The sequence below is a fragment of the Anguilla anguilla genome, chromosome 5, assembly GCF_013347855.1.
Source record: "Anguilla anguilla isolate fAngAng1 chromosome 5, fAngAng1.pri, whole genome shotgun sequence".
Lineage (NCBI taxonomy): Eukaryota > Metazoa > Chordata > Actinopteri > Anguilliformes > Anguillidae > Anguilla > Anguilla anguilla.
Genome location: NC_049205.1, coordinates 31,111,167 through 31,126,462, shown reverse-complemented (window position 1 = coordinate 31,126,462; position 15,296 = coordinate 31,111,167). Strand labels below are relative to the sequence as shown.

Here is a 15,296-nt window from a genome sequence, read left to right as displayed (position 1 = left end):
CTTAGCCATTGAAATATTTGTAATAATTGGACTACTTTAGTTGCATAGTTGTTATTAGCAGCAGCAGTTGCATTAATACTGGTAGAAGCAGCATTAGCAGTGGTAGTAGCAGAACTAGCAGCAAGTGGTACCAGCAGCAGGTAACAGCTGCAGCAACTATAAGTCTGTGATGCTGTATGTCAAAGGTCTTATCCATGACTCAGGCCCCCTCTCCAAGTGCCATGATCTCGTTTCTACATCCTGAAAGCTGATCACGTGTAGTTTAAGTTGCCCTTTCGTTAGTGTTGTAGCTTTCTTAAAGTATTATAAATTCCCCCTAATTTTATTAGCGGTAGTGTTTGTCCTCCTATGGAAACAGAGTGTAACTGTTCACATAAAGCAATCCAGTATATCCTGTCCGCTTCCTTCCAGCTTCTTTTGGCTCCCACTCCGTATATCATCGGCGTGCCAGCCAGCTTCTTCCTGTATAAATCCGATTTCAAGATGCCTGACGACGTGTGGCTGGTGGATCTCGACTGTAACAAGGTTAGAGCTCGGAACGACCCGGCTGATATTTCATTCACCAGGAACTTCCGCAGTCCCGTAGCAATGCATTCTGGTAATGGCCCGGGGGCCTGAACCCCAGAACTTGTTCAACTGGCGTTGCCCTCGGTACAATCAGCACACGGTTTGGTGTGGAAAAGTAATGGGAGGTCGGGGAAGAGTGACTTATTCTCTCCTGGCCTGCAGGTCATTAAGCCCAGCAATGCGGAACTCCTGCCCCCTCTCTCGGAGCCTGAAGCCACAGAATTGAAGAAACATCTGAAGCAGGTAAAGCCAGAATCTCAGTATCATTAGCACAGCTTCACATCGATTCTATGCTCATGTTAAGAACATATCTGATGAAGTCTTTCAATTGACATGGTGGTCCTACGCAGAGTACATTTCATAGAAAAGTGTTTCATATTTTTAGCTTTAAATTTGTCAATGCAGCCCAGTGATTGTATTGAAACTTTAGTGACGAGAGGGAACAGCCGTCTCGTCTACCTGGGAAATTTCAGTCTGTTGCGGTCCACACAGGCTGCTGGTGACATTATTTGCATCTGATCTGTTCTTGGATTTTTCCTGCAGGTCCAAGTGTCACAATTACATGGGCGCTTTAAGTGTTCAATGACTGAGTTTTGAACTGCAAATCCAACAGTGCATGTGTGACTGATTTAGCCTCCAGTCGCAGTGGTGATGCTGCCTGCTTGAAGCAAGCTGATGAAAGATGTACTGATTGCATTTCTTGTCCTCTCACCTTCTTCCCCACTCAAGCTTGAACCAGTCAAAACTCTTGAGTGGCTTAGAAGTGACTGCAATACATTGATGATCATGTGTGTTTGTTCTCCCCTCTCCATCTTATCTTCCCTTAAATCTGCATCCCATAGCTTATGCAGGTAACACAGTTACTGCCAGGGGTTCATCTCTGATCTCAGTAACGGCTCCTAACCTCTCACTTGCCCTTTCCCCCTTCTGAAACCTGAAGTAGAGAACCTTCCGGGCCTGATTCATAAAGACTTTCATCCTTTTACATTTTATTTTATTCAAGTTACACTGAGTCATTTCAGTATTAGTATTGAGATTTGAGGTCAGTGTCATAAACAATGCTGATATATGTTTAGCATAAAACAAAAACCACTTTGCAGACATGTTGCAATTATCCCCCTTGACCAGGGGTTTTGCCATGTAACTGTTGTACTGTCCGTGGGTAACAGAAGTGCGCAGTTCCTCCATGGCTGTGTTAAACAGAATCCTGTTTAAATACTGATGAATCGCATTTAGAAATAAATGTGCAGGTATCATGGTTCCAAACTTTTATTGAACTGTGAATCAGGCCCTACGCAGTAGATGATTAGCGCTACGTATAACCAGGGATGGGCGATATATCGCAGTGCTAATTATTGAAGGCAGTGATGGTTGTAGTCACCATATGGACCATTATCTTTCCTTTTGTCTTTTTCTTTTTAATTGTACCTGAAGAGGTTAGTAAACAGCCAAATTAAAGAGGCTGCATGAAATGTTTCTGGAGAAAATAATGTAACCACTGTTATCAATTGGAGGTTGATAAGATAGGCAATCAGCATCAAGGTCGTACAGCTTCCATGTGATCATGTGATGTGTTTTTCCTCAATAACATGGAGCTGTGAGGCCTGTTGCTGATTGGCTGTCTTATGGTCCCTCAATAGATGAGTGGTGACGGTTTTCTGGAAGAATTTCTCTCTGTCTCTGAAGTGTGCTTGTGTACTACAGGGTATAATTAAAGAGGAAAAAAATGAAAAGAAACACAATACACCACAGGGTGGCTACCATCGTTATTGCATTCAGTAATTATCCTCACGATATATCACCCTTCCCTACGTGTAACTGCCCATATGATGCCTGTAGCATATAGGATAGCCCTGTGCTAATAGTGCATTTATTCACATGCGTGTCTGTATGTCTGTATTTTAACACTGTCATTGTGCTAGCTCCTCTCTGTTCCCGTGCTGCTGTCTAATGTAGGCGGTCGTGCATTGACATTGCAAAGGCAGTGTTTCCCTCCAGCTCCTCGAATGCTCATTGACAGGGAGAAAGACTACAGGGGAAACAAACGGAGAACGCGGATGCATTCCCCGCTCCCCTCAGGAAAAGAGCCTCTTCTGCATTATCTGACTATTAATAGAACCTCGCTGATAAAATGGCCGGCTGCTTTTTTTCCCACCTCTGGGGCTGAAATGCCTCTCTCTCTCTTTCAGCTTTCTCCTGTCTCTTCCACGTAAAAGTCAGAAAGGACGCTTCACTCTTTAGACAGTGCAGCCGATCTGAGCGTCCTATGCTCCTTGCTGCAAGTTTGAACACGAAGCATCCAGCGAAAGCTTTCCTCTGCCCAAGGTTCTGTGCACCTGTGCCAGCTGTAGTGCTAAAATTAGCGCAGGCAGCTGATTAGCGTGCAGAGGACGAGCCGTCCTGAAGAGTGAATGGACATGAAGGGTTTGAATTGTAGCATGTACAAGATGTCATGTATAAATCATGAATTCACTTTGAGTAAATTCATGAGCTACTCAATAAAGTATGAATAGCTGGAAAAAAAAAAACATCTTGTAGATACACTTAGAGGCGCAGTACAGCAAACTTTTATTCCTTTGCTGGAGAAATCGTGTTCATGTTCTTTCCAAGGGTTTTCTTTTTTGCAAGAATATAAGAAACTGTATTATTTTGTTACCTACTAAGGCATTACAGCCTTCAGAATGACTATAGTACCCCCTTCGCAAAAAAAAAAAAAAAGTTTTTCTATTTAGACAGCTGGCGAGGTGGTGATATGTTTTTTCCAGGAAAGATACTGTAGCTAGTTTCTTATGCTAGTTTTCAATATACTAAAATTGACTTTCCTTTTAAATGTTAATGCAATAGAAGATAGAGAGCCAGCAAGTGTTATTACTGGCTCTGTCCGTGCTTGATCTAGGTCCGTTGTTAAGGGGCAAGTTCAAAAAGGGGTGAAATAAGCTTGCCAAAAGCTGCTACTATGTTGCCTGTTTCTTCTGCCTTGTTCCCTTACTTATTGCCATATATTGCATCAGCATTTAGTAGAGGCTAACTGGCATGATAGGAATTAGAATTCTCTCAAACTATCTTTATCATAACACTTTGCCAAAAACAAACATTTCTGTGGTTCTTTGGCCGTGTTAACATGGCTTTGTCAGGTTTGTTGTGGGATTTTGGAATTTGGCCATTCGCCTGTACTGCCAGTGGAAGTGGGAGGTTCTCTATGGATGAAACTCTGTTAATGATTATACTCTGTTAATTAATTTAAGGAAGATGAGTGACCTGCCTGGTAAAATAGAGGTTTCATTTAAGGCAGACATACGCATGCATGTGGCATCAGATCTTTTTTTGGTGGGATCCCTAGATATACTGGGGAAGTTGCCTCATTGGGAAAACCATTTTCCCAAATGGTTCCCCTGACCTGTAACCGTATGTTACATGAAACCCCACTGTGATTCATGTTGGCCTCGCTGAAGGGCAAAGAGGAGCTGTGTCCTTCTGGTAAACCCGCTGTTTGTCTGTGATGCTTTGTGTCTTTGTCCTTTATCAGTATGGCGTTTTGTCTTGTCTGCTTCCTGTGCGTTTGTCTGTATGTCCGTTTGTCTTCTCTCCATGTGCCCATCTGGTCTTACAGCCTCCTCCATTCTCCCGCCCCATACCTGCCCTCTCCCCCCACTACCGTGATTGGCCCTTGTCTGTCATGTGACCTCCTCCCATCTTTCTTGTCCTTCAGTGTCTGGTTAGGTTGACTGCGATCACACAAAGGCAGATCTTCGCCTCTGACCAAAAGGTTCCTATCTCTCTTTTACGTTGAGTTTGCCATGCTTTTGCACGGATACATTTCAGGAACCTGAAGAATTTGCTTGTCCTTTTGCTTGTATGTTTTTTTTAATATACGATTTCTCAACTTTTCCATCAGTAGTGGGATGTTTAAACGCAACTCATTTCAGATGTTGAGTTTTCCATCAGTAGCCATAAGTCAGCGCAGCTAACAAAGACATTCATACAGAACCTCACAGATGGAGAACTTCTGTCCTCTCTCGCTGCTAGTGTGGTGCTACTGGCTTGAGCATGATGGAATGTTAAACTGACAGCAAATCATCAAAAACTTTGTTCTGAACAAAAGGTCGGAAATGCAGTGAAATATGTCTCTGGCGTTTGCATCGTACATCAAACTGACCAAATAACCCGTCCTCCTTTGACACACGCATTGAATGAAAGGCAGCTGCTCTGATCAGTCCTCTCCTTTATAACTGCCGTCCCGTGACCTTTCCTCTACTGCAACTCCCCTAAGTTACACCTCCATTTCAGGTGTTGCGGTTGCCCAACGCTCACATACAAGTTGTTTCAGTTCAGCGATGACATCACTAAATGGCTATCTGTATTGGTTATCAATGACAAAATCATTCAACCCGTGTATGGCGATGTTGGTAGCACATTTCCAATGGAAATGACCATTCAAGGTTATGCACTACATTTTCCCTCCAGGGAATGCTGATCTGAAAATCTGGATATGATGTCCAACCCTATTACCAAGTTTCTAACTGGTTACATATTCATTGCCTGGTTTTGAAATTTTAACATATAAATATTTTGTCTGCCACCTTAGTAAAGACTCCCCATTTCAACATATTTCAGTCAACTTAGAGCACACAACCATACATTTCTCCTATTATGTGATGTCATTACTGTAGACCTCACTTGAATGTGAGTGTTTTTGTAGCTTAGATGCCCACCGCCCCCCCGCCTGAGATGGAAGTGCCTGTGCTTGCTTTTAAACGCACTAACAGTTTAATACCGGCTCCACCCCGCCTGCTTCCTGATTTCCTCAAGGCCTTAGCGAGCATGAGTCTCAACACCCAGCCCATCCTCAACCTGGAGAAGTTCCACGAGGGCCAGGAGATTCCCCTTCTGAGCGGCCGGGACAATGCCTGCACCCCCTCCACGGAGTTCAACCCCCTCATCTACGGGAATGACGTGGACTCTGTGGACGTAGCCACGAGGCAAGGCATAAATTTGAACACCTCGGGGCCCTTTAAAGGGTGCTGATCTCAGATCAGTTTTCCACTGGCCGTGTGCTCAACTTGTCTGTCATGAGCTAAAAGGCAAAACTGATCCCAGATTAACACTCCTACTATTGGCCTTTTCATACTGTGGTGCCATGATGAGTTGCACTGGGGTCACGGTAATACACAAGAGGCTTTGCACAGTCTTTCTAGCTCAGCCTAGCTGGCTAAACCCAGCTATTTTGTGGGATAGGATGGGATTTAAACCAAAAATCCATGTGTTTGGAAGAACATTTGGCCATGGCTCCTTTGAAAATGACATTTTAATCTCACTGGGACTCACTCAGATAAATAAATGGATAATTAAAAAAAATATTGAACAATGGCTTGCAGGTGGAACATTTGGGCCCTTTGCTTTTAATACAAATAAAATGATGTTGTTTTGTGTACCGCCTCCACTGGATTATGGCCTGATTAACAGCGTGCTGTATTCAGAGTTGACCCAGCTAACGCGGAGTGACCCCAGTTTGACACAACTTGGTGCAATGTGACAGTGGCATAACAGACACTGTACTACCAGGCCAGTACTTAGAAATGACCACGTGTTTGACCATACATTTAGCGTCATGGCTTTGTCTCACTTGTAAAAGAGGATTGGTGTGGACTTTAGATAAATATGCAGTGAAACACTGTCTGGTGCGTCCTTGTATTCTCAGTCAAGCACAACTTCAGAAGTGAGCAGACGTAGAATTAAAAATCCGCATGTCTTCTGAATTATATTAAAAGATCACTCCTACCACTTTTACTACCATCTAATGATGCTTAAAATATAGCATTACTTTGCAAAAACTTGCATATTCTGCTTGTTGGTGTTTTTACCTCTCTCTAAGACTGCAACTCTTATCCCCATTGGTTTGCTTCCCATCTGTCGCAGGGTTGCCATGGTGAGGTTTTTTAATTCCCCAAACGTGCTGCAGGGGTTCCAGATGCACACGCGCACCCTGCGGCTCTTCCCCCGGCCTGTTGTAGCCTTCCAGGCCACCTCCTTCCTGGCCTCCCGGCCAAAGCAGTCCGGCTTCGCTGAGAAGCTCTCGCACACACAGGCGGTGGAGTACTTTGGGGAGTGGTCCCTGAACCCCACCAACTTGGCCTTCCAGAGGATCCATAACAGTAAGAGCCTGCTGTCTGCTTGGGGTTGTGGATCACTCACACGCTTATTCACTCGCTCATTCACGCACTCACCCGCTTGAAAATCAAGGTCTCCTGGTAGAAAAGAAAATCAAGGCACTAGTATATGGAGTTGAAGTTCAAAAAAGCTATTAATTGGAAAAGGGTCAGGGCATTTTGAAGAACCACCAAAGGTCTACACATTGATCTCCTTTGAGTTCCATGTAGGAAAATTATACGCATGACTTTAATTGCACTCAAATCAATATAAATTTTTTAAACGCGATATGTTTGTATTGACCCCTTTGAGCCACTTTGAAATGGAGCTCAGACCTCCTAAGAGGGAGGTCAAGGCAGCGGAATCAATGTCCAATTTCAAACAGGCTGAAAACAGACCTCTTCAAATTATGTCTTGGCTCCCTTCCTATTCCCTCCCCAATCCCTTTTTCTTATATAATTATTTTTAAAATGTAATTGCATGCAACTAACATGCTATATGTGATAGTATGCTAGCTGTGTTTATCTGTGACTGTACTGTACTGTGGTTCTAAGATATTTTAACTTGCATTTATTGCTTTACCAATGTTGAACTTACGCTCACTAGTCTGGGAATGTTACCCAGGTTCTGGTACTGTTGTGCATATAACTGGACACTGAGGTTATCTATTCTGTCGTTTTGAGTCCCCCTGGATCATGGTGTCTGCTAAATGAATGTAATGCATTCATGACAGGAACTAAGTCTATGGCATGAAGTGGAGCTTAATTTGGAATATGGGCAGTGAAACAAGCCTCTACAAGCTAAGATGATGCTTGTTATCACTAGTAGGCTAACTGAAAATGAAGAACTCTTGTCATGGTTTCAGATTCAGATTTCACACCTGCCATGTTCTGAGCTATAAAATCTGTACAACTTCATGCTGAATACACAGCAGATGGAGTCATGCTTCAAGTATATGATTAATTCAACAAATAGAAAAGGGAATTATTGAACTTATTTCTAAAACTAGTTGTTAATGTTTCTACAGTCCTTGTATGTATACTTGCGTATGTGTTTGGTCTGTCAGATTTAGATTCTAAATACAAATATTTCCTGAATAGGAAAATAATAAATTTTTTCAATTGTTAAAGCTGAGCATTTTTTTCTGCCTCTAACCAAGTGGATCATCCCCTTTTGAGACGGAGAAAAGAAAAAAAGTCAGACTTAGTTTGACATAGTCAAAACTTCAGGCCTGCAGGGTTTTTTCTGCAAGAGGTCTTGTGGGCACTTGTATCAGAGTGATGTCGAGAACAAAGTTTTGGAGGCCAAAAGGAACTGCCCAAGATCCAAAGCACGGCCCTAATCTGTAAAACATGGTGGTGCAGGAGTTATGGTTTGGGCATGTATGTTTGCCACAGGTACTGGCTCACTTGTCTTCATTGATTACATAACTGCTGATAACAGCAGCAGAATGAACTCCTATCTGCTTAAGTTCAAGCAAAATTCATTGTACGGCACTTCATCCTACAGCAAGACGATGATCGCGAATATGCTGCTAAAGCAACAAAGGAAATTTTCTAAGCAAGAAACTGGAGAATTCTTGACAAGCCAAGTCATTCACCCAGTCTGGCTGCAGTACAGGCCTGGCAGAGCCTCACCAGAGAAGATTTTCAACACCCGGTGATGTCTGAGTCACAGACTTCAAGCAGTCATTGCATGCATAGGATATGCGACATAGTACTAAACATGACTACTTCCTTTTACATAACATTAATATGACCCAAATATCATGGTGCCCTGAAATGGAAGGGCTTTGTAGAAAATGTGCTGTAAATTCTATATGGTGTAACAAAAGTGTATATAACTGGTCTTGCACAAAGTGAGAGAGTGCACATAAACCATGTGTAAATTGTATGATTACAAGTCTGAACTTGTGGAGTACAGAGCCAAATCAAGAAAAAGTATGTATATACTAACATTATAGAGCTCACTGTGTATAAAATCCGCATTACACCTGCAGGAAGTCGATGTTTAGGTTGCGTGTTTGGGGTTTACTTGGTCAATGATTACGTCGTCCTGTGACTGAGGACGTCCACTATGCTCTCCTGCACACAGATGTGTATGATCCCTCCCTGATTGGCGACAAGCCCAAGTGGTACGCCCACCAGCTTCAGCCCATATACTACCGCGTGTATGACGCCAATTCCCAGCTTGCGGAAGCCATGAGTGTGCCACAGGAGATGGAGAGGGAGGTGGACTCCGACCCCACTGATGACAGGTGCGTGTGGGGCCTTCCCAAAAAAAAAACACCCCGGTTTTCTCCTCAAGTGGACATTTCTTTGAAGAGGATTTTGAAATTATGAATATAAGAGATTATTATGTGTTTAAATGTCATTATTTAGAGCTTGTTTGCTTTGAGCTTAACACCAGTGGTCTCCTAATTGGACTGTAGTGTGTTGTAATGAATCAAGTACTGCACTCCGGACTGTTGAGTGTGGGCAGGATCAAAACATAGATTGAATGCTATTATCCTATGCAGCCTTGATAAATGGTTTACCGATTAGATCACAGAATGCTTAGGAAGATTATTTTTAGTTGTAATATTTCGCCAGAACTAGAACATGTAGGAACCAAATGTAAGCAGTGTGTAAATAAAATGAGCAGTGTAACGTTCAGAGGCCATACCTGCCTTCATGGTTTAGGAACTTTGTTTGGAGGTACTGGCAGAATGCCTTCCACAGTGGGGCACCTGGCAGATCCACCTGCTCCAACTCTCACTTCTATTTCTCAAAGTCAGAGAGCTAAGCCAGCATGCCTACCTGCTGTTCCTGATTCATTTATCTCTGTTTACAGACAGGCAGACATGCTCACCGTGGGTTCTCAGTGGTGGCTTTTTCCTAATAAAAAAAAAACCCAAACAGACTGGTTTCTGTTTCTGTTGGTTTTTACTATCATGTACTTGCAGAATGGAACTTTTTTTAATGATGGTACAGACCTGGGTCAAATGCTCATTCATTAACTTTGTGGACACAAGGAAAATACCAGAGGTTTACTTTGTAAGACATGGCTAGCACCATGTTTTTTGAAAATTGTCAGGCATCTGCTGTGGTGTTTTTACATTTTTCCAGCATCTAAGGAGTTATTTAAAATAGAAGTCATTTCAAAAGTGGATTTGACCTCGGTCTAGTCTTTGTGTACCAGCGGAACTACAGGGTCACAGGAGAGCTTCAGTCACAAACTCCACAAATATAGCGTATCTTTTTTTTCCAGTGGTAGTGACAGCGTGGACTATGATGACTCGAGCTCCTCTTACTCCTCACTCGGGGACTTTGTCAGCGAAATGATGAAGTGTGACATCCAAGGCGACACACCAAGTAAGTGATGAACTGCCCTGTCCAAACCTCCTGGGACCAATCACCCTTTACTGGGGACAAGGGTACAAGGTCCCACAGATTATCTAAATAATCTAAATAATTGAAATAATGCAAGAAAGTAATGCAGGAAATGATGCGCATTCTTGTTATTTTGCGGAATAGTGCTTACTTTTAACTACACTGACCACCATGGAGAGCTGTGGAGCCGGGAGAAAGCCCGAAATGAATTGGCTGGATCAAATTGATGTTACTGACAAGTTGACCTTTTTCAAGACTGAATATCTCACCAAAAAATACCTCCCCCGCAGTCATGTGATGTTTCAGGGATTGCTGACAGGGACCTCATTGTTTATACAGATGTGTCCCTTCTAGAAAGCGATTATTTGTGAATGCGTGGCTCAGGACCATACTGCAATATGCCAAGGATATACATATATATACATGTATGTAAGGAATAAACCACGACGGGCTGTCCCGTTATTGGAAAATAATGTATGATGGGGGTCGCTTAACCACCACCGAAGTACATTATTTTCCAATAACGGGACAGCCTGGAGGGGTTTATTTCACTTTTACAACGGGTTACCAACAATGACTATATATGGTTACTTTTATATTTATTGATTTTTATCGACTTAATCAGCAAAAGTGAAATAATAAGTGAAATATTCTGGCATATTATTGGACCGTTGGCAGGCAAAACTCTGGTTGGTAGTTCTATTTGTACCGTTGTTTAGCAAATTATTTCTATGAAAACAATGATTCTATCAAGAAAAAATAGTTTCTTCTCATTTTATACCATACAGTTAGCTCCAATTTTGGTCATTTTTGTCATTACATTATTTAAGAAAACTGCATGAAACCATAACTCAATCAAATTCATCTCCCAGCACTGTCTTGATTTTTAAAATGGTGTGGTCCTGCAGTGTAGACATAGCATCTTTCTAAGACCCTCTGAAACCCAGTTTGAATGCCAGCTAGCTTTATGACACAGTCACTTGTCACCTAACCATTGTTAAAATTCTGGGTTTTAGGTCAGAATGGTCTCATGGCATGCTTGTTATCCCAGCTAGATAGCTAGCTAACTATTGAATTGTATTCAAAACAGTGGTTACTACAAACGCAATTGTTCACAAATATATGGATGAAAATGCGTCCCGTAGCCATGAGTTAAATACGGAACGCCTATTTACTGTGCAAATAAGAGACGATTCCATATTTTGCGGGACGGTTGGCAACCCTAAATAAAGCTAGAAACAGTAACTTGCCATCAATTGTGAAATTGGACATTGAAAAGGGGAGAGGATGTAACAACAAATCAAAATCGAAAGAATTATGTTGCTGTTTTAGAGAGTTATGTAACTGCTTTAGAATGCTGGATTTTGTAGTGCATTGATTTTAGAACTGTTAAAAGGCCGAGGTGTCCCTTTACTGAGAATGAATGCACACCCTTGGACCAATCAGAATTGAGTATTCAGCCAGGATGTTGTATATATACTATATGACATAAAGTATCTGGACACCCCTTGGTCTGGGGAAGTTTTTCATGGTTTGGGCTTGGCCTCTTTGTTCCACTGAAGGCAAATCTTAACACTACAGCATACAATCAATTTATAGATGATTCTGTACTTCCCCAACAGTTTGGGGAAGGCCCTTTCCTGTTTCAGTATGACAATGCCCTTGGGCACACAGCGAGGTCCATATAGAAATTTTTTTTTTTTTTTTTGAGAATGATATAGAAGAACTTGATTAGTCTGCACAGAGCCCTGACCTCAACCCTGTCCAATACCTTTGGGATTAAATGGAAAGCCCACTGTGAGCCAGGCCTAATCACCCAATCAGTCCCGACCTCACTAATGCTCATCTGGCTGAATGGAAGCAAATCCCTGCAGCAGTGCTCCATCTAGTATAAAGCCTTCCCAGAAGAGTGGAGGTTGTTATACAGGACAGCACAGGGTGGACCAACTCCATATTAATGCCCATAAACTTTGATGAGATGTGGCATGTCAGGTGTCCACATACTTTTGGCCATATATGTATTTATATATATATATGTATAAGTATAAAAAAACTATATATATGTTTTTATTATAACTTTACACTGTCACAGTCACCCACTATCAGTGGATAAATTGATACGTTGATATGCATAACTATGATCTCTTAACTATGTGTTTACATTATATAAATGGAATTCCTCTCAATGTTCTGCCAGCTTGCTAATCATGCCGCTCTCCTGTGATTCGCAGACTTAGACCCCCCTACCCACGCTGCCCTGGGGGACGCCAGCGAGGTAGAGTTTCAGGACTTCCAGGAGTACCGGATGGAGGCCTCCGACCAGCCCCTGGAAACAGAGGGCTCCCTGGATGCACAGCAGCCCAAGTCCAGCTCCTCCACCACAGCCAGCTCCAGCCCCAGCACCATCATCCAGGGGGCCAATCACGTGAGCCTCACACCTGCCTCCTGCAAGGACTTCCCTAATTGGGGTTCTCAGCAAAACATATATTTTGTTTTATATTTCTGTGTCTCATTGATGAAATATTCTAAACTTTTTTTGATCGAACTCTCCTGATCTAGTTCAGATGTCTTTGGTAATATTAGGATTGTCATTATAATCAGGAAGTATTAATAATGTGCTAAATAGCAACATTTCTCTATGATTCCATTAAAATTTATTTGGTTGGTTTTTGGTATTTTTTGGAGGTCGGTGTGCGTTTTGGCGAGATGTGTGGCACAGTCTGTTGGCCGGAGCAGTATTCTCATCCCCCCACGCTGGCTGGGGTTCAATTTTCCCCCCACGTCACCTTCTGAACTGTGGTTCTCTCTTTGTGTTATCCTCTATTGTTTCTACCCATCTAAACAAAATAAAAAATACAAAAGGAGGGTGTACTGTTGCTTCGCCGTTGGAAAAAAGTTAATCATTTTATTGAAGTGGGGGTCCTTGCCCAAAGGGTGATCGTTTTAGAGGAGTCTTTGAGATGAGAAAGCGAGAGAAACCTTTTGCACCTGCAGCAAAATAAATGGTGTGTCGTGAGTGTCAGGATACGGCGGCCATTATGCTTATTCCCAGTGTTTTTACACTTGTTTCAATCTTTGGGGTGCCAATTACCAGCAGATGGAGGGAGATGCTAAAGCACAGCTGTTGATTTAAAAAAAAGAAAAAAAAGGTGACAGTGAGCAAACCTCCTTTCATGATGGGAAGGCAGTAGATGGGTTTGACACTGTAGACAGAACTGGGAGAAGCATTTTCTTTTCTTAATGTGTGTGTAATGTATTGACATTAGCTAAGGCAATATTGTCACTCTGTAATATTAATAGTGATTGCTAGAATATCTGTTTACAGAATAAAATATCTGTGAAATAGTTGTAAAAGTTATAGAACTTGTTTTAGTTGCTAATTTAGAAAACAAATTCATTTAGTTATTATTAAGTTGTTCATTGCCAATACAACCTATAATCAGTCTTAAACTTTGAAACTTTTTCTAAATCATTTTTGAAAAAGCTCCATTCCATAATTGCCTGCAGCCCCTACTTAGTAACAGAGACTAGGATATTACTTTGAAATTAGATCTTTCTTTTCTCTGACATTGTACTAAATGTTATTGTGTTGTATTCCGTAGAAAAATGCATATTCATAGTTTGTTGCACCTCTCATATCCGACTTAATTCTTGCAAATTTTTTTCTCTTCAAGGATTCCAAATGTTAAATGTTGACCATGTCAAGTCGGAAATATGCAGGAAAGACCAAGCGTCCATTCTGGAAGCATGCGTGAACCCCATCTCAATGCATTTGGTTCTCAGGAGCAGGGTGAGCCAGGGGACATGGAGGTGTCTGCTGCCGCCGTTGTGCCCAATCACGTGCCGGGCTTGGGGCCGCAGCCCTTCCCCAAGGTGGGGCCTGAGCAGCGGGATGGTGAGATGCCGCCCCCTGGGGACCCTGCAACAAAGCGCAGAGAGTACGACAACCCCTACTTTGAGCCGCAGTACGGCTTCCCCACCGAGGACGACGGCGACGCTGAGGGGGAGCAGGAGGAAAGCTACACCCCCCGCTTCAACCAGAATCTCAACGGGAACAAGTGAGTTACTCCAAAACATGCACACACACTCGCTGCCCATCTTCCTCAAAACCACTGCTTCTTTATTCCATGTGCCTTTTTATTTTCAGTGCACTATTATAAAAGACATTCACATTAGAAAGTATTTTCATCTGGCAAACTCACTGAGAGGTAAAGTGTTTCATTTATAGAAAAGCACCCAAATCTAAGAGAAATAAAGCTTGTTCTCACTTTTTATTTTTACAGCAGTGAAGCTCACCCATTCAATGTCATTTACTATGAAGCCTTATAATGTCAGCATTCTAACAAATTGGGTTAGCTGCTGGCTTGTACATTAAGGCTGCTACCTAAAGTTAGAGGTGACCGGTATTTTTCATTGAAGGCTTCCACGAGTGTGTAATCATGCATACACAAAGTATTAAGGTAATTTGTCTCAAAAAAGTAATTCCTCACACAGTAAAATTTTCAAAACAGCCTAATATCACTGAAATATTACTGCTGGTTGTATTTAAGTACTCCAAAACTGTACATTTATTCTGAAAATGTCATTGAAGCGTGATAGATATTGCATTGACAGTAACGGGCAAGTATTCCTCAGGAGGTATCATGGCCAATGCATATTAGAAAGTAGTTTGGTAAGTCACAAGACACTTATAGCACAGACAGGGTTAAAAGCGTATAGGTTGTCGTAGCTCTGACGGGGTCCCTCATAGCATAGAGTATGCAGCCAGTCTAGCCCTGAGTTTCCTAATGGAAGGTGGACCACTTCTTTAGCAGGGCTTGCTCATTGCCTTCTCCTTTCATCATAGTGTTTTGATTTTTGTCCCCTTGCTTTCTGGTTGACTAGAAAGCGGTTAACCGCTATGCTGGCTCCTCTCTCTCCTTCAGTCGTTTTAAACCCTGGGTAGCAATAGTGGCCCTCGTGATGTTCCAGCGCGGGCGGAGGTAAGGCCCACTCTGGGCGGCTGTGAGTTTTTCCAGCAGCGACGCCCCCGCTCTCGTTGACGGCCCTCTCGTCTCCCTCAGGGCCTTGAAGCCTCCGCGCCCCAGCAGCCTGAAGCTGCCCGGCGACTCGGATGGAGAGACGGACTCGCACGCCAGCTCACCCAACTCCACCGTCTCCAACAACAGCACCGACGGCTTCGGGGGACTCATGTCCTTTGCCAGTGAGTAG

General features: G+C 42.6%; 1 protein-coding gene across 43 annotated transcripts in view; it reads left to right on the top strand.

Moving 5' to 3' along the window:
• Positions 1 to 15,296, top strand: part of madd (MAP-kinase activating death domain) — a 98,552-nt gene that overhangs the window by 47,661 nt on the left and 35,595 nt on the right. For 23 of the 43 annotated variants that reach the window (XM_035417641.1, XM_035417618.1, XM_035417627.1 and 20 more), the window contains exons 6-16: positions 412 to 525; positions 730 to 810; positions 1,410 to 1,418; positions 4,277 to 4,333; positions 5,377 to 5,546; positions 6,484 to 6,719; positions 8,809 to 8,971; positions 9,964 to 10,067; positions 12,317 to 12,510; positions 13,869 to 14,143; positions 15,149 to 15,288. In XM_035417641.1, the coding sequence (XP_035273532.1) occupies positions 412 to 525; positions 730 to 810; positions 1,410 to 1,418; positions 4,277 to 4,333; positions 5,377 to 5,546; positions 6,484 to 6,719; positions 8,809 to 8,971; positions 9,964 to 10,067; positions 12,317 to 12,510; positions 13,869 to 14,143; positions 15,149 to 15,288 (1,543 nt within the window). The remainder of the gene's footprint in view (positions 1 to 411; positions 526 to 729; positions 811 to 1,409; positions 1,419 to 4,276; positions 4,334 to 5,376; positions 5,547 to 6,483; positions 6,720 to 8,808; positions 8,972 to 9,963; positions 10,068 to 12,316; positions 12,511 to 13,868; positions 14,144 to 15,148; positions 15,289 to 15,296) is intronic. The other 20 variants (XM_035417648.1, XM_035417632.1, XM_035417628.1 and 17 more) reach the window with 3 other exon arrangements.